Raw genomic sequence first — 26,461 nt, forward strand, 5'->3', positions numbered from 1 at the left:
TAGTTCTAAGATGACTAATGACTGAAAGGTTGGCTGGTAAAGTGGTGGGGGGGTTATACAGAGAATGGATTGTAAAGAGTGGTTTTCTCCAATGTTGTTCTGGTGTCCACAAACGGAAACAATTATTAGAGAAACCAAGGGTGGCCACAAGCTTTCTAGAGAGGATGGAAGGTTTTAAAGTGTGGCGAGGAACCACATTATAGTAGCCAACGATGGAATCCTGACAGAACAAGAGTCTCATGTGGGTGAATTGGGAAGAACTGGAGTAACTTTTAGGGCAGAACCTTCAGTTGAGGGCTTGTGGAGGATGCGGTGAAGAGATTAAAGTAAAAAAGCAGAGAGATCAAGTACAGACTGTCTGGCTTTTTTTTTTTTCTTTTCTTTTCTTTCTTTCTTTCTTTCTTTTTTTTTTTTTTTGATAAGAATGATGCTGGAGGTCAGTCAACTGAGAAGTGAAGTGGTCCACAGTATTATCTATTTGGATATAGAATGCATTGGAGTGGAGATGGAATAGAATGAAAAACAAAAACAAAAACAGAACTGAGTTATGTGAGTTGTATGAGAAAGTAGCTATGAACTCATAGGAATGCAAAGCAACACAAGTGGGGGTTGGAAGAGGGTGGTATAGACAGAGAAAGAGGAGCGTGATTTAATTGTTTGCGGGCAGCAACTGGGAAAAAGGAAGATATTTATATGGCACTTCATTTCCCAAGTTTGGTAGAATGAGGAAAGATGGGGGTTCCATTGAAGAAATGAACGGTAGGTCATGCTTTTAGAGGAGTAGCAGATCATAGATCCAGAAGACAGAGAGAAAGGTGTTGGTTATCTTACATCATTCACAGAATTACCAAATATGAATCAAGAAAGGAGAACGAAGCTTAAAAAGAAATGTGCTAAATCAATTATATACAATAAGATGGAAGAGCTGATACTATGCCAGTTTATATCTGTTGGTACCATTCTCTTTAATATTAGCGGCTTTCTCACCACCGCAGATATTTCCAAAATGCTTGAGGGTCATAGAGATGTCATAGAAGCATATGATTGACATTACTTCACCTCTTTAATACCAACACCATGTGTTTGGTACCTTAAATGAACCACTCCACTGAACTACAATCACAGATATAACCTGAGCTTTGACGAATAAGCTAATATATCTACTAGCAATGGTAGGGTTGGTCCACATGAGAGGAAAATCAGTACACAGGAGGCCTGTAATATTCACAGCAAAAGGAAGTGCCTGAATAAATGAATAAATAAATAATTGGTATAAGAGTAACTTCAGACATGGCAAAGAATCCTAGATGTATCTGGCCTGCTTTATGGGTTGAGGTTTAACTTCTAAAAACAGTATGTAAAAATCTCTGAACTGTCAACCTAAAGTCTACACTGCTATTGCACTAGCAAAGGAGTCCTTTCATAAACATAAAATTACATATTATTTTACAAAATTAAAGCCACATATTTACTTTGCTTTAATCATCATTACTTAATCAACCCCTATTCCTGATTTAAATCTGGTCAAGGGGGCCGCCTGGGTGGCTCAGTTGGTTAAGCGTCTGCCTTCGGCTCAGGTCATGATCCCAGGGTCCTGGGATCCAGTTCCATGTCAGGCTCCCAGCTCAGTGGGGAGCCTGCTTCTCCCTCTCCCTCTCCCCTGCTTGTGCTCTCTCTCTCTCAAATGAATAAATACAATCTTAAAAAAATGAATCTGGTCAGGGAATGTGTCTGAAAAGAAACAACTTAAATTTTTTGTGTCAACTTTTGTATTATGTACAAAGTACAACATTAAAAGTTAACAAACAAGGACCAGAGAATTAAACAAAATTCCACATTACGTCTAATAGCTATGCCGTGAAATAAGATTTTATCTTCTGAGTCAAATAATGTTCCCCCACATAAGAAGCAAATGTCTTCTTTTTTAAAAGAAGGGAACTCTATAACATGGTTATTACCAGTTGGTAAGCATGAGATTCCACAGGATATTTGGTTTATCAATTAAAAACATTAGAAAATATTTCTGATTCTTTATGTGAAAAACCTGAATGTCATGCTTTATTTTCTATAGTGTGAAACCATAACTCTCTACTTACGCTTTCCTGCATCATATCATCCTGGAGTTTAAAAAGTATTTCATTAATAGGAATCGATAGCATACCTGATTATGATTCCCCTCCAAAAAGAAAAAAAAGAACAAAAACAGAAAATGAACAAAAAAACGTATTCCAGAAATCTCCCTGGCAATTTTCTGTGATATCCAAGATAATTTCTCACATGTTCCCATGAAAAAGTCTTTTTAGCCACTAACACAAGATCAAGCACTTTGGGGGGCAAAGTTATCAGTGCCTCTAGTCATAGGGTCTGAGCAAGTATGGGGGCTCAAACTACTAGTGAGAAAGAGGCTGGGACATTGGCCATACTATCACGGTCAGAACCCTGAAGTAAGTAGTCTGACTATATGGGTATAATCACTTTCCTCTATAAGCTTGGGGCTGAAGCTTTCACAAGCCAGCCTTACTGTGAGGTCATTAAAACCCAGGATGCTTGCAGGAGTAATCTCCCAGGAAGATGAGATGGTAAGCAAAATTTACCAAATATACAAAGAAAACAAATACTATGAAATCTTACACTTGGGCAAATAGTAATTATAATCATAATAATAACAACCATAAGAGCAGCTATTCATGAACACTAATTAGGTATCAAGCATTATACTAAATGCTTTACATATATGTCTCATTGTTGTTCTAAAAACCCTGCGAGATAGATACTGTTATTTTCCCCTTCTTATGGGTGAGGAAACTGCAAGACAGGGATAGCAAGTAACTACTCAAGAACAGGAAGGTAGGAAGTTATGGAGCCAGAATTAAAACTTACGCATCCAAGTCCAGTGTTCATATTCTCAGCCACTATGTTCTACTGCAATGTGAAAGAACTTCAGTTTACATATAATTAATATTCCTAAATAGTTAAAGAGTAAAAGGCATAAATAAAATAATAAATTATTTAGGTTTTTATTTAAAAATCCATTAGGAAACATGGAAATTAAAAATATGGTGGGGGGCACCTGTGTGGCTCAGTCATTAAGCTTCTGCCTTCAGCTCAGGTCATGGTCCCAGGGTCCGTGGTGGGATCGAATCCCACATTGGGCTCCCTGCTCAGCAGGAAGCCTGCTTCTCTCTCTCCCACTCCCCCTGCTTGTGTTCCCTCTCTTGCTGTGTCTCTCTTTGTCAAATAAATAAATAAATAAAATCTTTAAAAAAATATATGCTTATTGAAATTAAAGTACCAAATGATGAACCAAGCAGTATATTGGACACAATTGAAGCCTGAATTGTTGAATAAAAAAATGAAGTTGAGTAAATGCCCCAGAACTCAATATAAAATATTAAAATTATAAAAAATATTAAGTAACATGAATAGAATAGATGTAGAGCTCTAACATAAGCATAATAGGAACTATAGAAGGAGAGAATATGGAGGATGGTGATAGATTAATATCTGAAGATATGGTAATTGAGAACTTACCAGAAATAATAGAATATATGTCTTCAATTTGAACAAAATAGCCCGGAATGCTAAAAAAGAGAAAATGACCAAAAACAAAAACAAAAACCCACACCAAAGGACATAATAGTCAAACCAAGTATAAGATTAATGACAGAGAGAAATTCTAAAGTATAATTGAAAGAAATTAGTAACGTAATTCAAAAGACAGTGGAAATGAACCTCCAAACTGCTGAGTAAAAATATCTTTAAAAGTTGAATTTTATACCCAGAATCTAACACTTAGGACCCAGATGAAATAAAAACATTTTCTAATGTATGAACCAGATTCTTGCTGCTTACATTCCAGCAAGAAGGAAAATAAAATGAAAAGGAAGTTGGGGAGTGAAAGAAAGAAGAATGAATAACAACTAAAATTATTAATTCCTGCTGGTAAATGCCAGTGAGTATTGATTCTTAAAATACCAAAGAAATAACAATAAGTTTGTGCACTCAAAAATAAGCTGTAATTAAAATTCTTGACAATAAAAATTGGAAGAAGTGCAGAGGATAGTTAAAGCAGAGGCTCTTGTCATATTCGTGAAGGGACTAGAGATGCAGACTAACTTTAGACTTTTCTAGACAAAGATAAATTACATTCAAACATCATTTGTATAACTTTAAAATATAAATGTGTGTATATCCAGAAGCTAAAGGAATACTGTTTCTCAATATTTTAAAATTCTTCATAAAATTAAAAAGAAAGCTAACGTAAAAAATAATAATAATAAAAATAAATAAAGTAACACACCACTGATGTGGGTAAAATCCTTAGGTCTGAAACCAGACCAAATTTAGCATTTCAAATACAGACTATATAAAATTTGGAGGCATTCATTATCATTTCACCCTGACTTACTCAGATTCTTATTCAGGCTAATGACGGTATTAACTTTCTGAAAAAAACCAAAATCCTAGGTTAAACACTATGTCAGTTAATTAATTTACCTTTAGATAAAAGGTAAATTATCTGTGACTTTTTTTTTTTTTTTTTAGTTTCAGGCGTAGAATTTAGTGATTCTTCACTTACATAAAACACCCAGTGCTCAAGAGCCCTCCTTAATACCCATCACCCATTTAACCCATGCCCCACCCACCTCCTTCCATCAACCCTCAGTTTGTTCTCTATAGTTAAGAATCTGTTTTATGGTTTGCTTCTCTGTCTCTCTTTTTTTCTGTTTTGTTTCTTAAATTTCATGTATGAGTGAAATCATGTGGTATTTGTCTTTTTCTGACTGACTTCTTTCGCTTAGCACAATCTTTGACTTTTAGATATCGAGGAAGTGCCTATTATCTTTTGATGTGGAAATAGCCAGTATTGGGGAAAAGTTTAATATTTCCCTTAATTTATTGACTAAATGTTTGTTTTGTTTTGTTTGCTCAGATGATTTACTTTTTGTAAGTTTTGTTTTTTCACTGTCATCATCCCTGCTGAGATTGGAAAAGAAATAAGATTCTAAGCACACCGTGAACCTGTACCGTGAACATTGTTGGCAAGTCATTCTGGATCAGCTGATCAAATAAATGAAGTTGGCTTAATTCTAGGAGGTTATCTGGGGGTCTTGGATGGAACGAACTCAAGTTTAATTAGATACTATTCTGACAAAGTTCATGGGCTTCATAGTAAAGTGACCACGGGTAAGTTATCTAACCTCTCTAAACTCTAGTTTCCTCATTTGTTACAAGAGAAAGTATAATATTGCCTCCTGGAACTGTTGGAAGTATTAAATAAAATTACAGTTGTGCTTGGCAGTTAATATCACTTGATAAATAGTAGCTGTTATTATTGTAATAGTCATTAGCTCCCATCCAAAACTATACAGGACTTAGTAAGATACTTAGAGAGAAACCAGAAAGTTCAAGTGAAGAGAAATCCCAAAAGGGTAAATACATTTAACTGCACATTTACAAATGCTAAGTTGATTCAAAGAGAATTTTAGAAAGCAGCCAAATAACTGTCTAGGGGTTTGCTTTCTCTAAATAGGAATGGTATGAAAAGCATTAGGAGGCAAATGATTATCTTTTATAGAGTACTTGATATTATTTTTGCCTTGTGAGGTGAGTACCTTTTATCACTATTTTAACATTAATGTTATCTTATCAAAAATATTTTTCTCCATTCAAACATATAACATCTTAATGTGTTGCTTCAATTTTAATGTAACTCTTAACTACATCCAAAGAATGAACAATTCTAGCTAAGTCAGTCAATGGGAAAACATAGCACGCACAGTACAAATTCACTTTGGAGCAGATTTTGCTGGAATACGTCTCTCCAGCTAGGTGAGTGGCTTCTGTGATTACATGAGTCCTTGAACATTTTCTCTATCAGGGAGTCTCCTTCTTTGCATGAGGAGCTTTTAGACAGAAAAAGAGATCGTGGCTGATGCCTGCGCTACAGGGCTATTGCTGTGTGCATTTGTGCAAAGAGCACACTTTTAAAATATATGTTGGCCGGGGCGCCTGGGTGGCTCAGTCAGTTAAGCAGCTGCCTTCAGCTTAGGTCATGATCCCGGGGTCCTGGGATTGAGCCCCGCGTTGGGCTCCCTGCTCAGTGGAGAGTCTGCTTCTCCCTCTCTCTCTGCCTACTTGTGCTCTCTATCTCTCTGTCAAATAAATAAATAAAATCTTAAAAAAAAATGTATATGTTGGCCATTCTTTCCTGCCACCTGAACTCGCAAGAAAGAATAAACTGCTGCAGGGGGATGAGAAGAGAGCTCAGAGCATTGGAATGTTAGTGCCAGGATTAGAGTTTCTATTCATTTTCTGCATTGACGAGAGGTGGTTTTGTCGCCAGGAACATGTGTCCTCTGCTCCCACGTGATGGACAGAGCAGACACTAGAAAGAAGAGGCTTCACTCTTTTCCAAATGGCAGCAGCTTTCTTTTCTTTTTGTTTAATAATCTTGAAAGGTTTTGTTATAACAGCACTTAGAACAGTACCTTGTGTGTAGTGATTTCTCAACAGTATCTGTAGTGAAGTATGAAGGCATGAGCTAATTGATAAGCGAATGGTTAAACCTAATCTTTCATTTCTACTGAAGAATCTTAGGATGGAAATAATAAGCCAGCTAATAAAAATGGCAATCCTTTTTTTTGAATCTTTACTAATGTGCTAGGCTCTATACTGTTTTACATGCATTTTCACCTTTAATTGTCAGAAAAACTCTATGAAGTAGCTACTATTTTTTTTTTTAAGATTTATTTATCTATTTGAGAGAGAGAGAGCGCGCAGGGGAAGGGGCAGAGGGAGACAACCAGGGGGAGCCTGACGCAAGGATGGATTCCAGGACCCCGAGATCATGACCTGAGCCGAAATCAAGACTCAGATGCTTAACTGTCTAAGCCACCCAGATGCCCCAAATAGCTACTACTTTTACTTTCTGCATTTCAAAGGAGAAAACTGAGATTTATAATTTGAGAATATTGCCCAAGGACACCTAGCTGATCACCTAGCTTGTGGCAAGGCCAGGCTAAACCTTGTGTCTTACTTCTAAGTGTGGGGCCTAATGCCCTCCCAGCACTGGAAAATAGGCACAATGCAGTAGCGGGGGCACGGTCACCTCAGAGGCCCAGATAATTAGAATTACCTCTGACATTGGCCTGGCATACTAGTTGACTTGGCCTGGTATTCTGTTTCCAGAAGCAGTCACATTGCCTTTTGTTAGCCTGTGATTCCTGTGATTTTGTTCCTAAAGCTCTGCTAAAACAAAGAGGAGTTTCCACTCTGTTTCTACAACATTTGGAGTAGAGGGAAAATACAGGATATATAACAGGGAGGGAACGTGCCTTTGCTGTGTTCCAGATGCTCATCAGTGGCTCTGGCTTATAGCAGAGGACTAATATCCTCTTAAATTCCAAACTTTAACTTAAATTCATGATCTTGTCTAAATGGACTAATCCCAAAGTCCTAGTGGATGCATTATGATTCAGAGTGTAAGCTTGTTTGATCCCAACGCCAATGCTTGATTCTCCCAACAGAAGGAGGAAAAGGGAAGATGACCAGGGAATAGACTCGGTGCACAGAGCAGTGAACATTTAGGTGGCTCTTCTTGAATTTGCTCTTGCAGCTGCTGAAGGTCATGGGCAAAAGATTTCTCCAGCACCATTTCAGACCCTCGGGTATTGCAGAGATGGCCCTGGTAGCACCACACCAGTCCAACTGGACATTAGTTTTCTTTAGGATATACCATATAGGCTCATTATTTTGCTATTCTTTCCTTTTGACTCTTCTCAGACATCGGAAAAAAGTGAAACATCCATTTTGGACAAAGTAAATGACTTAAGGGTACGGCCCATGATTCTCACAGGTGTGAAGTAGTAACATTTTAAATTTCTTCACAATAAAGATAGAGATAAAAACAGAAGATGAAAGTCGAAGCTGTAACAAAGAAACTCATTATACTGTATTTTCTCTGTAGTAAACCATAAATGCTACACACAACTGTAGTCCCTAATTTTATTAAGATTCTTAGCAGAAACCAAATCTCTTGGCATCTCATTTGGCACGTGAATTCCAACCGAAAGACACAGTGGAGGCTGATCTTCAGACACTCTTCATCTTTTCTTAAAAACGGCATTCTTCAGTGACCTTTTTTATATGGAGTGAATAAAAAGGACTCTATATTTTCAGCACATATAGTTTCCTTGGTACAGAATTATCCTGTGACACAAAAGATGAAAGTACATAACACTTGAAAGTAATGAGCAATCACAGAGGTGCCTGCACCAAGATAATGGCTTCGTTCTTTTCTGGCCCCACTAATCCAATCAAAAATCTAAGAGCATAGAGAAGAATGAAATTCCTCTTCTTTGTCCAGTTTGAACAAACCTACAGAGATTCTAAAAGGTTAGGAACAGATATCATCAAAAGTAATCCAAATGATTTGGTAAGGGTCATGAAAGAGCCTTCCATTTAATCTTGAAAGCAGCGGCACCTCCCAAGGAAGTGGAACAACGCTTTAAAGAGATAGGCTTAACCCACAGAGCAGGCCCTAAGAATAGGAATAGCTACCATTTATTGAGTGCTTACTATATGACAGGTACATTGCTATGCATTTGAGACACATTTCTCATTTAATTATCTCAACAATCATAACCCATTGGCACTATTATGATGCTATTAAAGAAACTGTTGCATAGACAGGTTAATTGACACGTCCAAGGTCATATAGCTGACATACTGGAGAATTATATGATTACATCCAAGGACTGTCTGCCTCCAACATCCATGCTTTTAATCTCTGTGATTAATGTTTCTGTTAGTTTCATAATAATGTGGAGTTACAATGCACCTAATAATCCACTTAATCAACCTCACACTCAGGGCTGGAATCCTATTTGCAGCATCTTTGACATGTATTTGTACACATCCAAGCTTTGTCCAAACATTGCTTGTAATAGAAAGGCCAGTGTGAGAGAAGGGAAAGAGAAAAACAAAAACAAGCAAGAAATGTTTTTCTTTTCACTTTACAAACATTAGTTCTTATAAAAACCTGAAAGATGGATATCACTACAGACATTAAGTGGATAAGAAACTGAGGTTCAGCGAGATTGAGAAAGTGACCCCGAGACAGGCAACCAGTAAATGGTGGGGCTTTCTTTTCTGATTTTAAAGCTTAAGTTCTTTCCTTTCCACCAGCCTACCTACCTCTCGAGAGATACTAGTAAGAAGGCATTAATTCCATTTTTAAATGTAGGACAAATGTTTATAGTACACCTTCTTCACATCAGGCTCACAAAATCAGACAAATGGAACTGACATATTCCTTGAAAACTTCACATGTTGATCTTCTGTTAAAAGCAACATAGAGGAAGGAGCACTTGGGTGGCTGAGTCAGTTAAGCGTCTCTTTTGGCTCAGGTCATGATCTCGGGGTCCTGGGATTGAGCCCCAGTTGGGGTCCCTGCTCAGTGGTGAGTCTGCTTCTCCCTCTACCCCCCCACCAGCCCCCAGCTCATGCTCTCTCTCTTGAAACTCAAGCAACTATCATAGCCTCTCATCTGTGGCTCTAAAGATAAAAAGATCTAAGAGTGTTAATCTTCAGAGATTCTTTAGAGATTTACTATCTGCATAGGGACAGAGTACCCTGTCCTTTGCCATATCAGCTGTGTTTCTCTGGACTGTCAATGTTGTTCTCAGGATGTGTAATCCAGGACTGAGAAAAATAATCCAGTCAAGACCTGACATTGTGATAAACCCTGTATTCCTATAGAATAGTGGTTAAGCATTTAGGCCAGGAAATCAGATTGCTTGATTTCAAATTCTGGCTCAGTTACTTTCCAGCTACATGATCTTAAATAAGTTTTTTAACTTGTTGATGCCTCAGTTTCCTCATTTTAAATGGGAGAAAATGGGAACACCCATCTTAAGAAGTCACTGTGATGATTAAATCCTACCACCACTTTGAGCTACTATTTGAGTCTGTACCCATAACTCCGCTTTCTCTCCTATTACAATAAATGAATTGCTCATGCTCTTATCTAAGGCTAAGCTCCACTTTGGCAGGAGATCCCAACCCTTCTTGACTAATCTGACTGCATAAGAGCCATAGTCAGGGAGATATAGTTAAAAGCAAGATTGAGGTTTAAAAGTAATAAGCAAAGTGGTAAGTGCATCATTTGCTCAGTATGTGCTGACTGTGGTATGCATTATGGGAAAAGAAGTATGAAAAATAGACTCTATTCTCAAAAGATGCTACAGTGTTTGTGGAGATGAGACTAACATAGTAAACAATAGTTAACTGGGGAAGACATTTCATAATGAAGTGCTATCTTTGAAAGTGGTTCCAACTTCTGTATAACTATGGGGAGGGAGACCTATGAGGTTTAATGTAGCTAGAGAAGACTTTTGGGAAAGAGGTGATCTCTAAATTGGGTCTTGGACGCTGAGCAATGCACTGATAAAAAGAAAGGAAAAGAATTTTCATTGATTCGTTAAAAAGAAGAGGAAACACTGACAGAGGCTAGGAGATGAGAATCAGTCTAGTAATTAAGGAAAGTAAAAAGAAACCCACACTTGCAGTGTAAGCCTTCATGGTTGGACAAAATCTTAAATGAGGCTGTGTAACAAGGGTCGATCTAATTGTGAAGTGTCATGAATGTCTGGAGAAAAGTTTTGACTTGATGTGGTAGGTGATTGGGAATTAATAGGTTCCTCAGCAAGAGAACAGTGTGATGCAATGGCGCTTTATTGAAACAAATCTGCTGGTGGGCTGCAGAATAGAAAAAGAAGAGATGTAAGAGAACTGGTAAAAATCCCAAAGTAAAAAAAGCCTGAATTTGGTCTTTATGAGCATTTGGCCTAAGGCATTCCTAAGCAAAGGTAATATAATATTAAAAATAACTTTTATAATTTTGAATTTTATGATTTTTTTAATCTGCAAGTGACTTGCAGATGTAATGTTATATTTGGAGGCATTTAATCAATAATTCTAATTTTGATCTCACAGTTTTCTATTTTGAAGCCATTAAGCTTTGCTTTTCATGTCTCATATATTTTCACAAAACGTTGAAATGCTGGCAGGCCCTGGGACCTGAGCCTGTCATGCTTGAGAATAAAATATTCTTGAAGAGATGAAGTTCCTTTTTCCTGGTATTGTCCACTCTTTAATTGAGAAGGTAGAAAAATTCAAATTATGTATATATGGTCATGGCACCTTAAGCAGCACTCATGAATCTTTAGGATTTCACTTTAGTTATCAAAGTATAATGACCCAGATTTTCAAAGCAATCAGTTGTTTGGATTCTAGAGCAATACATTTATCCATCTTCAGTAATCCTCTGATGTTTAGGAAGAACAGAGAATTCTGCTTTAAGCAAATTTCTTCCAAAAACAGGGGTAAGAATGTGAGGATTTAACAAAAAATAAAAACTGTATTTACATTATTTATTGTTATTGTTATTGAAGTGTCTACCACTGCTTTGCAATTAGAAGGAAATGGATCAGGAAGCTCTATGGGCTCCAGCTCTTTGTGGTTTCATTATAGGTTGGCTTTGCCCCCACAGCTCTATCCTTGTCTTTATTAAAAAGAAGAAAACAAGGCTTAGGAAAGATAAACCTAAAGTTTTCCTAAAAGATATAAAAAGTGAGGATCAATTCATTGGACAAAGAGCTACTTCTTTAATATAACTTTTATGTCCTGGAAAGGACAAAGCATGCTCTACTTGGATTAACAGTACTATTTCCAAACAGGAGGCAGACGTGGGCTATGTAGGAAAACATTTTTTCCCCAAAATGTGTTTTGTGGTTTGACACTCTGAAGGATGAGGCATTAATTCTAGTAAATATTGCATTCATGGTTCCATTGCTTCTTTTAGATGTAATTGGGCAATATTAGGTTTACTGCAAATAGGTACAATATATTCACACCAGTGAGATTACTGATGTTGGTGTAAAAAATAAGTTAATATCTTCCTAAGAGATAAAGCCTTAAACAGAATGTTTTCTATTGCAGTTTAATGGCATATGGCTACTTCCAGAAGTTCTCCATGACATTTCTATTCTGGTCTAGAATAGACTACTGCTTCCGTTATGGTATGGAATGCTGCATGATCTATAAGCACCATAATCCATTACATTGGTCACTCCACATCTGGAAAGTTATAGTATCATAATACTGAAATATAAGAAGTGACATATCAGGCTTAGTATTACTTGTGATAGACAAACCAAGGTGGAATTTTAGGTTTGAGAAACATACTCCGGCTTCCCTTTGGTATTCAAAATGAGAAGCTGAATTGCAGCATAGCCAGCTGGTGGCTTCTGGGATGGCCATTTCACAATCTGAGACACAGACACTGAAAGGGAGGCTAGCTTTCACTTGGTGCCTGAAAGATTAGTAAAGAAAATTTAGGCCTTTATTTTGATGATGACCATTGGCATGTCTACAACATGTGTTTGTTATCTACGTGTGCATACACCACAAGTTTTAAACAAGGTAAGTCAGTGCTCATCAGGCCCTTACTATGTATCAGAGAATGTTGTAAGTCCTTTACCGTATTAACTTACTTAACCTTAGTAATACCCCACAAGATAAGTAATATTGTTATTTCAGTTCTATCCAACGAGGAAAGATCACTGTAGGTGGAATGTGGTTAGGCATTTTTATATTTTAATAAAATCCCTAGCTTAGATGCATTTTAATGTCTATTTTTTAAAGTAATAGTTTTCCACATACAGAAGTAATAAAAGTTTCCTTTAAAAAAATATATATACATACATATATAAGCAAAAAATGAGTCAATAATTTTGGATGATATGCAGTTGTGGCAAATATCCTGGAAGTGGTACTAAAATACTGAAGCTGGAAATGATGGTTTAATGGAATCAGCTGAGGGTCCTGGAGATTACTTTTAAAAATTTCACCAATGGTTGTCAAACCTAATGCATCTTCTTGGAAGTGGTGTTGTTTGTCATATTATAACTAGTATCTAAAAAATATGTCACAGCTTTAAGATATTTGGTTTTCCTTTTCTTTTTTGTTTCCTTCCTTCCTCCCTCCCTCCCTCTCTCCCTGCCTCCCTGCCTTCTTGCCTTTCCTCCTGCCTGCCTTCCATCCCTCCATCTTTCCTTCTTTCTCCTTCTTACATGTTTTTCTCTCGTTCTTTTCTTCTTTCCTGAGAGTATTACTCCATGAGAGACTCAATCAAGGTTAAGGATTTCAGGAGATGTATATATATTTTTTTTAGATAATTTATGGTCACAGTTTTTACTTAATCTTCTACATTAATTTATTTTTTTATTTTTTTAAAGATTTTATTTATTTATTTGAGAGACAGAGAATGAGAGAGAGCAAGCACATGAGAGGGGGGAGGGTCAGAGGGAGAAGCAGACTCCCTGCTGAGCAGGGAGCCCGATGCGGGACTCGATCCAGGGACTCCAGATCGTGACCTGAGCCGAAGGCAGTCGCTTAACCAACTGAGCCACCCAGGCGCCCAATCTTCTACATTAATTTAATTAAGGAGGTTTAATAATAATGACACATCCACAGATCACGTGGCCACACAATTGTTATAGTAATTGCATAATTATTTAAATTGGTCTTTTAGTACCTGAATTAGTCACAATGCCATACTTATCAAAAAAGAGACTCTAACAAATATTGAATCATAAAAATTTTTTCATATCTAGATAGATGAATAAAGAACATTAAAAATAAAAATAAAAACTTTGAACAGCAAAAATAGCAGCCCTTTTACTGAGGAACGTTTCAAATAGCTTTCTCGGTATGCCACTGATGAAACTCTAAAATATAAGGCAACTACAGTGTGTGGGGAATAGCAATACTATGCTCTTTGGTGGGAATTGTTAAAGAGAGGCTCCAGGCATTCTTCCTAATAGAGTGAGCTCCCTATTCTTTATGCATGGCCTGTTTTGTCTCTCTTCCATTTGAAGTAAGAAGTTTCTTTCTCTTAACAGGATGCATTTGTCAATATCATCCAACCTTCCTCTGCAAACACTGCATCAGCCCACATATTTATTCTCTACAATCAACTCCACAGTATCTTTGCCCAGCATATCTCACAGGAAGCCCTGTGTGATCTGCCCGGGACTCCGGAATGTAATCATGACTGCTTCTATACAGAAAGTCCGTAGGAGAGAGAAGTAATTTTTTTCAGGGTGTACTATCAATGTAGAGAGCTAATGTGAAATCTTTAGGACCCCAAACTGCTTTAAAAATCCATAGTGGTGGGTTTTGGGTTTTTTCTTTTTTTTCCTGGACCACTATTATCAAAATAATTGCCTTTACTTTTTACTTTGCTTCATCATGAAGACCAAGGCAAGATGAGATGATCCTCCAAAGAATAGTGGGAAACTCTGTTTTTCTTTTATATTCAATAAATGTAGTCATTGATTTTATTCTCATGCACAACCCACGGTCAGACACTGTCAAGAACATCAAAAAATCGATTCAGAGTCAAGCTAGGTAAGCAAATATGGTAGGGGAGTTCTCAAAATCCCTCTTAGGCCACAGGTTTCCGGTTAACATTAGATTCATTTCTGAAACCTGAAATTCAGAAGCTTCTCTTTGGAATTTGGAGGCATTTGCATGTGTTAGAAAACTTGACAAAGTTATGTACATTTTCTAAAGCTCACACACTTGGCAGAGCTATTCCCATTTATGCTGTGTACCCTCTCCAATTATTTTCATTTCTATAATCGTGAGCAATGAAAGCATCAGACAGAGGTGACTGTCTTCCCAGCAATAATCTGCAGGGAAAGACAAGCTTAAACAGCACAGAGAAAAGCTTCTCTGTGTGCTTTGTTCTGTGCAGGGGTTAAGAATGCAGGCGGAAATGAGGAGAGTTGGATTAAAATTGGCTTTCAACATTATGGTGGCTTTGTAAAATCGCTTCCCAAGATACAGAGTAGTGGGTATACTGTGCTACCTTCCAGCCAAGGTGGTCACTATGTGTGCATGTCTGTTACATTAGAAGGAAAATCTTAAAGCAAATTAAAATGTTCCTGGGGAAGAAAATGGGAGTCAGGAGCACAGTGAAAGTAAGACTTCTTTTGTTTCATTGTTTGACTTTAGAACCATGTAAATGTTTTATATATTTATGAAACAGAATGCAATCAAATTTAAAAAATCCAAACCAAAAGCCAAATGCACTTCTTTAAGTGGAAGCTTAACCATATAGTAAGGCACTGAAGTTTAAAATGTAACTTTAAAAACAGTAATTCTACTCTATGTCCCTAATAGGATATACCCTAAAGGCAAAATCACTGTGAAGAAATTTTAACCTGTTTTTGGTAATGCCATCATTAGTAACAATAATGTTGGTATTTTTATTTAAAAACATATATATACATATACGTATGCATATATATTATATATATAACAGGATAAACTAAATAAATAATCATGTTAATACATTAGGAATCAATTTTTTTCCTGGTACTTTCTTTTTATTAAGGTTTATGTAACTACATTTTATGTGGAACATTTTCATTTAGCCTTTTTTTTTAAAGATAGCTATCCATTCATTTATTGAACAAATGTTTGTTTGAGTTCCCAGAAGTTGTCTGCTAAAATATGATAACACTCCCCATAATACCAGGTTGGAGTTTTTAATTTTTTGTTTGTTTTGTTTTGTTTGTTTGTTTTGTTTTGTTTGTTTGTTTATTTTTAGGGTGGCTGTATAATGTATCTTTCTTTTTAAAAATATTTTTAAATTATTTTTAAAGAAGATGAAAGAAACAAACGTAAAATCAAAGAAGTTGAATAAAAGCCCTGTAATTTTAAATTTGAATCAGAAATATCAATACAAACTGTGTAAGGTGATGTATCAGAAGACAAGGGAGCTCAATGACTGCTGAGGTCATGTTGAAACAACTCAGGAGCAAACTTAAAGGGGGTTCCAGTGGCCAAAGACAAGACAACGTGAGGACTGAAAGTAAAAACAGCTGCAGGGGACTGGAATAGGCATACCTATTTCAACCCGTGACTTCATAAGGATACACACACAAGAAAACAACAAAATGCCAAACCTCAGTGGTCACATTTGGGAGATTCTAGGGAAACGACTAGCTATTTTGAAAACTGCTAAATAAAGGGAAACAATCAAGCATTTATGCCATCTTCACTGCAACAACTTTATTTCAGGATTACCCAATAGTCGATGAGGGAAAGTTCTTGCTTAGAGAATAAGCTAGTTAATAAATAAAGAAAGAATGATAGAATATCACCATTTTGCAATTTCTAAATCAGTTTGGGCAAAGACTATCAGAGACTGCTAAAATTGTCACGGGCTGAGTTGTGTCCCCCTGAATTCATCTGTTGAAGTCCTAACATCCAATACCTCAGAGTGTGACCTTATTGAAGGTAGGGTCTTTATGGAGGTAATCAATTTAAAGTGGGATCATTATGGAAGCCCTAATCCAATATGACCAGTGTCCTTTTTAAAAGAGGACACAGAGATACACATAGAAAGAAGGCGATATGAAGAGACACAGGGAAAAGCCAGTCATGCTAAGAAGAGAGGCCTAGAACCAATCCTTACCTCATAGCCCTCAGGAGGAACCAATCTTGTTGACTCCAGAATTGGGAGACTACAAATTTCTGTTGGCACCCATTTTGTGGTACTTTGTTACAGCAGTCTCAGCAAACTAATACAATTACATAAAAATTAACAACATTATTATAATGGATAGATCAAGTTGTCAATGCCTGAATCTGCTCATCAATCTTCACATCACAAACAGAGACAGGAAGGCATTTTGTATCTCTTGCTAGAAGTGGAGAATATGACTTACGAAGCAAATGAAATGTGTGTACCTGTTTGACCTGTTTGACCTTGACAATAAATTATGAGGCAAGAAAAGTTACTTTAGATTCTCTTGGTGTTGGTATATAGCATAATAATAGTACATAATTCATAGTGTTGTGGTAAAGATCAAATATGACAATAGAGGTAGAGCCCTTAGCATAGTATAGTCTCAATTATTTATATAGTTGGGTATTAGTTAGCACATTTATATACTTGGATATTAGTATAGCACTCATGCATAGTATAGTTGTAGTTATTTATATACTTTGGTATTGGCTAAATTCCTTGATATAATTGCCATCAATATTAAATGCTGTGATATTTATTATTTATTCTGTTATGTGTTTACGATATGTGCACACAAGCCCACATAACATTCAACATACTTACAAGGTCCAATCTGAGCCAGTAGTGGGCCAAATGAACTTTCACTATTCATTCCACTCCCCATTCTCACCTAACTCCTCAAAACCACCTGGCCCCAAGCTCACCTTTGGTAGAAGATGCAGGAAAGAAGCATTGTGAATCGTGGAAAGAAAAGCCAAGGCAAGGGTTAGGAGGGAAAGGCAAAAGGAAGGGCAGTTTTAAGAAGGTTAAGTATTCCACTAAATACGCTCCCAGATTCAGTCATTCCATGCCTGCCATTTTCAGGAAAGATAAACACCGTCTTTCAGCATCCACAGGGTCAGACCTTGGAGAGAATCAGTGTTTGCAGCCAGCTGCATCATGTTTGGACAAGAGGCAGAACACATCTGGTGATTAATAGTGATAATTGCTCTTTGGTTAAGAGCCATCATTTAGATATAGGAAATGTTGCAGCTGACAACGATTGTGAGTCAGGTGATTGCATCCAACAAATTTTCATTTCAATTTTTCAAACATTTATTTGGTTTGAGAGAGAGGATCAAAGGTTAAGGAAATACAGAGCACATTTTCAGCAGATATACAGTCTTGTTGGTATCACAGGAAAATAACCCTAAGTAAGAGACAGAAAGATATAACATCAAAAGAGTGTTACAAATCTCATGGGCCTACATGAGATTAAAGCAAAATAAGGTATCAAATCAGAGAGTTTTTATTTGGTTAAAAAGATTGTGAAAGTCCTCATGGATAAAGTGGAATTTCAGAGAGGTTTTTAAGAAAAAGGAGTAAGGTGGAAGACAGTGGTGGAGTGAGGGAAAGAGAGTTTGGGGATAGAGAAGGGAGAGCATTTCAGCAGGACTCTGAGGTTGTCAGATAAAGTACAGGATGCCCAGTTAAATTTGAATTTCAGATAAATTGCATATAGTTTTTTAGTATAAATATGATCTATTTGGGTCATATATTTGGGTCATACTTGAGTTTGAAATGCCCTGAATGTGTTTAGAGAAACAGGTAAGTTGTTTTATAAAAGTTTAGGCTTCATAGAGGAAGGAAATGGGTGATGATATGGGAAAGTTGTTTTGGTCACATACAGAGGTTTTAGATTACAGACAGAAGAAGAAAAATATGATTTTATGGGGACTTTGGAGACATTTTTTTTTCCTGTAGGAGTGATATGATCTGACACGACCTATAGGAAAAATAAGATGGCAGTGATAAGAACAAGAAAAATTGAGATAGGAGATTGGCCAGGAAGTGACAGATAGTGAGGATGTTAATTTAGATGATGGAAATGGTTTGTAAATGGACGTGGCTGAGATACAGCAGAGCAGAAGCAATAGATTGGATCTCAGAACAAAAGAGATGTGGAGTCAAAACTGCCTGCAAGTTTATTCCTATTGACTTGGAGGATGACGATTTTTGTTAGCAGATGTATAAGGAGGAGAATCTGGTTTTAGAAAAAAAAACAGATAATAGGAAACAAGGGTCATGTCAGGAGGATCTGGCCAGGTGGGCGTCCAGATACAGATGCTCAGTAAGCAATTACAAATATTTTTCTGAACTCAATAATTTGGGATTTTAGATATTTAAGCTGTCACCTTAGTGAGTTGGTCAAACCTCAAGGAATCCCGCTAATTCACCATTAGAGGCCAGAGAGGAACCAATGAGGGAAGAGCAAAAAGACCAGAAGAACAGCAATAATGAAAAAACTGCTCCAAGTCTTGGAAATCCTGAAGTCCAGGTCAGTCACCACTCTTAAATCATTCAGAGAACCCAAGAGTATAGATTGAGAACCAGCAACAGTGCTGGTAATTTTGGAGAGTTGTTTCAGGAAAGTAGCATGGGTGGGGCCACGGTTTTGGAGACTGGGCAGTAAATGGTGAGAGAGCAGAGGAAACCAAAGATGTAAGATGTGAGAGGACTGGTGTTTGAGGACAAAACCAAGGGGAAGGAGCCAGTGGGGAGGGAAGACTGAAGATTTGCTAAAAGAATGGAGGATCTTCCATTCTTTTATGAGCGTGCAGCAAGAAAAGAGTGTGCAGCAAGAAAATTAAATGCATATGTGGAGAGATTGGCCTTCGAAAGAGGAGAAAATCATCCTCAGAGCTAAATGGAGGGGAGGAAAGACCGAAGTTTAAGGCTTTGATGCCATGGCGCTGAGGAATTTGGTTGTTCAGTCTCCACGTTTGAGTAAGGAAAGAAGTGCCATTATGTGTTTTGAAAGGAGCAGGGTGGAGCGGTCAAGGGACACAGATGTAAGTTCCAGTCTCCTGCCACATCTTACAGCACATCACAGACATCTTTTATGTAGATCTCGAGCAAAATGGAAGAAGTAATAGTGAGTGTGGCGCTGCTCCTTGGTACAATGCATTTTGTCACAGCAGCAGTAACCTGGTAGCAAAAAACATAAGGAATGGAGTCTCCTCTATTTGCTGAGCACCAGCCGCACAGCAGCCTGGCTCCTCCAAAAGCACTAGACTCCCATCAGACACCACTCTGTTTTTTTAAAGCGTTATCACAATTGTGTGGCCTTCCTTGTGTGGCAAGTCTGATCTGACATAGTTCACAAAAATAGAAAACCACCAATTTTATTCCTGTGGCTTCATACCCATTGTCTGAGCATCTCATAATGAGTCTGAATATAGAAACACTGTTATTTAGCTTAATGATATGGTCTTGTGATTATGGAATTCCTGGTTGAAGGGGCTTTCAGTTACATTCAGAAAATCCCATTGATCCTATCAATGCTAAAAACAACCTGTTAGTGTATGGCCTCATTTCATAATGACTATTAGCTGGACTTATGGAAAAGGATAAGGCAAGAATTTCTTTCTCCTCATTATCCATGTCTAAAATAAGTACAGCTATAAATATGCCAATACATATGTTATATGATAAGGACTTTCTAGTACATGTGCTTAGGAAGTAATACATGGCAGTTACCCTTAAAAAGGCAATTACAAAGAAAAAAAATGCAGATCCTCATTTCTAAGACTAAGAAATGTTATATCAGAAGAATTAAAATAAACATGCCTGAATATATAGGACCATAGAAGCAATGGAAGTTAGATTTGGAAGGGAATTTAGGGAGAATTATATGCAATCTCTTCCCTTTAAGTCTGAGGGATCTGAAGCCCAGAGGAGGAAATAGCTTACTGAAGAGCACAATCTAGTTCAGCCTCAAGTCTTCTGACCCACAGTCACTGCACAGTTTCCCTCTGCCACAATGACAAATTTCTATCAGGCTTCTGGGGAATTATTTCCAGGGCCAGAACAGTGACTATATGGCATATACTGGGCACTCATTGAATTTTTTTAAATTATTTATTTTGAGAGAGAGAGAGAGAGGGAGCACTGTGTGAGCAGGGGGAGGGGCACAGGGGGAGGGAGAGGGAGGGGAAAGAATCTCAAGTGGATTCCCCGCTTAGCGCAGAGCCTGATGTGGGGCTTGATCTCAAGACCCTGAGATCATGACCTGAGCTTAAACCAAGACTTGGATGCTTAATCGACTGAGCCGCCACCCAGATATCCCTGAATGTTTTTTTGTTTTGTTTTTAATTGGACAACTGTATCTCTGTTTTGGTCACTGACGCCCCTGGGAATTAGAGAATCACCCTCCATGTGCAGTTTTTCCAGCACCTAATAAGGCTATATAAGGCACAGTGACTTAGAAAAATATAATTTAGAATTAACCATGTATTAACATAATCATTATTTCATAAGAATTTCCCAATTATGTATCAGGGATTATTAATCCATTATTGCAGGTGCTAGAACTAAGACTCAGTAAATTTGTGTCACTTGTTCAAGGTCAAACAATCAGAAATGTTGGAGTTTGAGCCCATTTTTGGTCCTTTGACTCCAGATGTCATGTTTTCTTTGCTATATCTTATGGTTTCTCCAGGATGTTTATAAACTCCAGGAAAAGAAAAACAAACCTTTGGGGGGAAGAGGTAGGGAAGAAAACAAAGAAAGAGAAATATCAGAAATGGTGTGAAGCTCTTACGGAGAATGCTGGTGCCAAAAGAGATCAGAGTTCACATAATAAAGGAAGGATTTGTGTTTACCTTTGGGAGATCTGTCGGGGGGCTCCAAGCCTGGGTTGGCTCCAAAGAGGAGAAAGCAATCTTGTACAACTTGGAAGGAGGTGTTGACTTCTAAATGTGTATGAAAGGCAGTGGGGTAGGAAAAGCACATGTATGGGAATCAGGATACCTGGATTTTAGTCCCAATTCTGCCATTACTTTGTTGTGCCCTTAGAAAAAGTCCTTCCTGTTTTGTGCCTCAGTTTTATCAGTTTACAATGAGGTGTGTTCAACTTCATGGTTCTCAAATATTTTTCTCCCTTTCCATCAGTTCCCATTGGTAGAGGCTACCAATAATTTGAGAAATGCCTGAAGTGAGACTCTGTAAACTGAGAATGCAAACTACTTTCTTGCCTATAAAAAACCTGGTTCCTTTTTCTTTTAAACAAAAACAACTTTTTATACATTCTTCCCTAATCACATATAGTGATTATACATGTAATTGATTAGCTTACTATGTTGGGTTATGGAATTATTCTCCCAGAATACTTTAGAAGAGTAATTTGTCCCTTTACACCTTGGTTATATCTGGTAGAAGTTTCATAGGTGACAAAAAATTACAACTGATTTCCAGTGTAGGCACCATCACTGATGATCACTATTGATCTTGGATTAGGAGATTTTGTCAGTAGTAACTATCAATACACTCAAGGGAATCGTTGGTTTATTTTACCATTTTTCTGAGAGATTTTTAGGTCAGAGATTTTAAACTACAATTGAAAGCTCTTGGGGTACTGAAAAAGTGGAGAAATTACAAATGTTATTTTGCAACTAATGCTGTTTTACTATGCAGATGAAGTCCAGAACGATCAACTAAATAATCAACCACTGGGTTAAATTCAGAAGTTTTAGCGCAGAACTTAGTGCAGAAAAAAGTGCAATTTTTTTCACTTGCATATTGTTTTTGGGTATCCGTGAATATACAGAAATTAACTGTAGCATTTTATCCCTTGTCTAGAGTTTTAGCTTGGTGTGGATGGTGTGTGAAGAGTTTTAGGGGGCTTATGAAGACCCTAAATTAATGGGAAAATTTGGCGCATATATGAGTTTGTGAATGTAGCTCTCATCAGCTTCTCAAAGATATCATGAAAGGTGACAACAAAGGTTAAAGAACCACCACTCTACATATCCCACAATAATATGCCACAATTCAGGTATTTCTTTGGTAAAATGGGAAGCTGATTTGAATTATAGCTCTAAAATTTTTAATAAACCATTAACAAAATGAGGGTTAATAATAGACCACTACAGGTGTATCATACCTCTTTTATACTTGATACATAAAAAGCCAAATAAACAAAATAAAACCCATTACGGTGCAAAACATTTTGATATAAATTAAAGGTAACCTAAATAAATGAAGGTATATCATATTCATGGATTAGAATATTAGATAATTTTAAGATATTCATTCTCCCCAAATTGATCTACAGAGTCAATGCAATATCAATTATAATTCCAGCAGACTTTTTGGGTGGAAATCAACAAGTTGATTCTAAAAGTCATAGGAAGAAGCACAAGGCCTAGAATATCCATAGCAATCTTAAACAGTAAGTACAAAGTTGGAGGATTTACACTATTTTATGATTTAACATATAGCTATTATAATTAAAATAGTGTGATACTGCTTGTGGATAGACAAAAAGAACAATGAAACAGAGTAGAGCCTAGAACTAGACCCCCACTTATCCAGTCAGAGGCATCAACACAATCTGGTGGGAAAAGAAGAATCTTTTCAGTAAATTATATAACTGGATATTCATATGGAAAAAATTGAACCTCAACCCTTACCTTACATGAAACACAAAAATTAATTCAATATGGATCATATACCTAAATGCAAACACTAAAAGAGGGATTTAAGGGAATGAAAACACTATGAATCTTCTCAAAGTCACCAAAAATTATTTTCCTACTTCTTCAAGATATTGTTTCCTAATTCTCTTTCATAATTAAGTACTTAGAACACATTTCAGTTCGGTCTGGGTGGCTCTGAGATAATCAAGCAATCAGCTAAAAAAAGATTTAACTTCTACAATAAGTTAGATATAAAATCTGGCAAACATACATTTTCTTATTACTCTGTTTATTATTGGAAGTTCAGGGCAAATAATTCACTTACCTTTGATGAACAAAATTGCCTAGGTTTAACTCCAATGATTCCAAAAGAGATTTTCCAGTCTTTAATTTAATTTTGTTATGGAGATGAAAGTGTCTCTATATTCTCCTACTTGCTTCTCTTCCCACTGCCCATTCCCAAAAGTAAAAAATAAAACCTAACGACAAGAACAACAGTAACAGTGAACCATGCAACACAAAGTCATTTACCGGAGTCCGTAGAGAACCGTTCCATCAGGATGCAGTCGGATCATTCGATTTTTCACCGTAACCCCATGCACAAATGATTTCTTGTCATTCAGAAAGTAGGTGTCTGGCACCCACAGTTGGTCAGCTACCCTGTTGTCTAACGTGAGGTTTAGCGGGATTCCAGAATAAGAAAGCCTTTTGTCTTTCCAAGACTGCTGGAAATACATGGTGAGTGTATAATCCTGTGAAACAAATGAAACACAAAACCCAAAAAATTTGATCATCATCATCATCATCATCATCATCATCATCACCATCATCATCACGATCATCATCAAAGGCCTTTCGTCATGAAAGTGACAGTCTGTGGTATCATATGTTCCCAGAGACCACTGTTCTGCTGTCCCCGAAGTTACACCTGAATACATGGAAATCTGCACCTCCAGGTATAGGGCAACCAACAGGTTAGAAGTACCAGAGCAATAACTGAAGGCATGCACAAGTGTTCACTCCAATGTAGGGAAAATCCATTTAATTGAATTTTGAGGTTTGAAGTTAAGTTAATGGTCATGGGGTGAGGTCATAAAGGAAAGTTGTGCTGAGAGATCCATGTTCACAAAAATCTACCTCTGGATATTATATTTATGGTACTATTATGGGGGGGGAAACGTGTACTCAATAATAACTAAAGATTGATGCACTTGAAAGGAGGTGTTTTCCAAACTGCAAATGTCTTTTGAATGAATACTGCTCTTTGCCTTATAGAGGTCATCAATTACCATTATCTGGATCTTTCTAGCAAATTACAACTTGTCTACTGGTACTAAAAAGTAGTTTATAAAGCACGTTTGGATGGAGATATTTATTTTCACTGAGAAGTGAAATCAGTGGTGGAACTGCTCAACTATTTCTCTCTTATCTCATGCCTGCTTTGTTTTAAGAACTGGTTTGACTTCAGAGATGGGTTTGTATTTGAGTTTGTTTCCTCACCTCTTGTAAAAGGTAACACTAAGGACGTCCTTTTGCATTTTTTTTTTTTCCACCCAGATTTCCCCTGGCAGTGAGAGACAGGAAGATTTGGGCTCAATAAATAAATCAAGCTACTAGAGAGGAACCATGATGATTATCTGAGTTTTAGCTGTCTGTTTTCAAAGAGCTCTAGTAATACAAAGTGTAATTGTCCATTAAAAAATGGTAGCAGTAAAATCATAGTCTTTAAGATGTGAGTCCCAATGTAATAAAAATAGAAAGTTCACTTTTTCTTTTACAGGATATTTATTTATCAGTAGTGACTGTGAATGCTTTCGCAGCAGTTAAGAAAACACTGCAGAACTCCTGCACAATGTCTGTGTACTGCTATTGTTGTCTACACAACTAACCACATCATACCTCACATCTGGGCAAACCGTACTTTATTTAGAATGCTTTATGGATCTATATGCATTTCTGAAAAATCCCAAAATATAAAACAATATTCATTCTGGATAATGAGTTCCAGTGTCCTTTAACCATTATATTCAAGAACACTTACACTGTTTACTCAGAAGGCACTGTGCAATAATTCAAAGCCATCCTTTCTTGTTCATTAGCTCTTCACTATTAATCACACAATATTAATCACACACACCTTAAAGGTCTAAAAGCTCCTTCCACCTTACCTACATTTAACAAAAAAGAAAATCCACAGTGTTACATACAATTCCCTTCTCAAATGCTACTATTCTCAACTGTATTGTCTTCAATTTCTTAACATAACACCTTTTTGGAAGAAAAATGAATTGGGCAGATTCTGGGCCTTAGATTTCAAAATACCTTGATTCTAAGATCTAGCACATGTACAGCTATGTAGCCACGATGAACTTAACCCTCTATATCTCAGATGGCTCATTTTTAAAATAAAAATAATAGCATTTACTGGCTTACTATAAACATTACTTGGGAAAATTATGGGGAAGCCTCCTTAGAAACTGTAACATGCTAAACAAATATATTAACTTCAAAATTGTTGCTATCTAAAGATTAATATCATGCTTCCAAATTACTTTGAGTGTGCATATTCATTTTCATAAGCATTTCTATTTTTAAAGAGATGATTATGGGAAAAAAAACCTCGTAGGCAGAAATACCCCACTGACAATGAAAATAAGCAATTGTCTGTAATCAATCGCAAGGCTTGGTGTCCAGTTCTTATTTGTAATTCAGTCAATGTAGGAAAATTAATAATTAGCCACAGACATGTTAATGTAAACTTTGCCTCGGTGAGCAGCACAGTCAGCAACGGAATACACTGTTTCAGGATTCATGCCCAATAGTCATTAGCTTCCAGATCTTCACAAGTGGGACAAAGGATTTCCTCACAATGAGACCCTGGGGCTAAATTCTTATTCCACCTTTTTCTCAATAGAGCTTTGGCGTGTGATGGGGAAAAACTTATTCTTGTAAAGTAAAAGGGTTATCATGGCGGAACAATACTCATAATAAATACTATAATGAAAATATGAGTTTGTGGTAAGTAAACAATGGAGAGTCAAAAGGAGAAAATAGTGTACACACGAGTAATCTCTGCATAGATTTAAGTAAGCGCGTGTACATGGGTGCATGGGTGTGCATGTGTGTAGACCTTTTCTCTTCCTTTTCTGGAAACTGTTTTGTTTCCTGTGGAGAGAGAACTGTACGCATGCAGTGAGACCTTTGCTCTACACAACTCCTACTCTGTTTTCACTAAATATTGGCTAAAAATCACATCATGGTTCGAAATTAAAACAGTAATTTATTACCCTATTTGCAAGAAAAAGTAATTCGGTGCAAAATATTTCTTTTTTTTTTACTTATTTTATTTTTATTCTTATGTTAATCCCCATACATTACATCATTAGTTTTAGATGAA

The 26,461-nt window shown here is 36.9% G+C and overlaps 1 protein-coding gene across 2 annotated transcripts in view; it reads right to left on the reverse strand.

Moving 5' to 3' along the window:
- Positions 1-26,461, reverse strand: part of GABRB1 (gamma-aminobutyric acid type A receptor subunit beta1) — a 386,438-nt gene that overhangs the window by 232,868 nt on the left and 127,109 nt on the right. For both annotated transcript variants that reach the window (XM_021701656.1, XM_021701657.1), the window contains exon 4: positions 23,596-23,816. In XM_021701656.1, coding sequence (XP_021557331.1) covers positions 23,596-23,816 — 221 coding nt within the window. The remainder of the gene's footprint in view (positions 1-23,595; positions 23,817-26,461) is intronic.

Source organism: Neomonachus schauinslandi, chromosome 2 (genome assembly GCF_002201575.2).
Source record: "Neomonachus schauinslandi chromosome 2, ASM220157v2, whole genome shotgun sequence".
Lineage (NCBI taxonomy): Eukaryota > Metazoa > Chordata > Mammalia > Carnivora > Phocidae > Neomonachus > Neomonachus schauinslandi.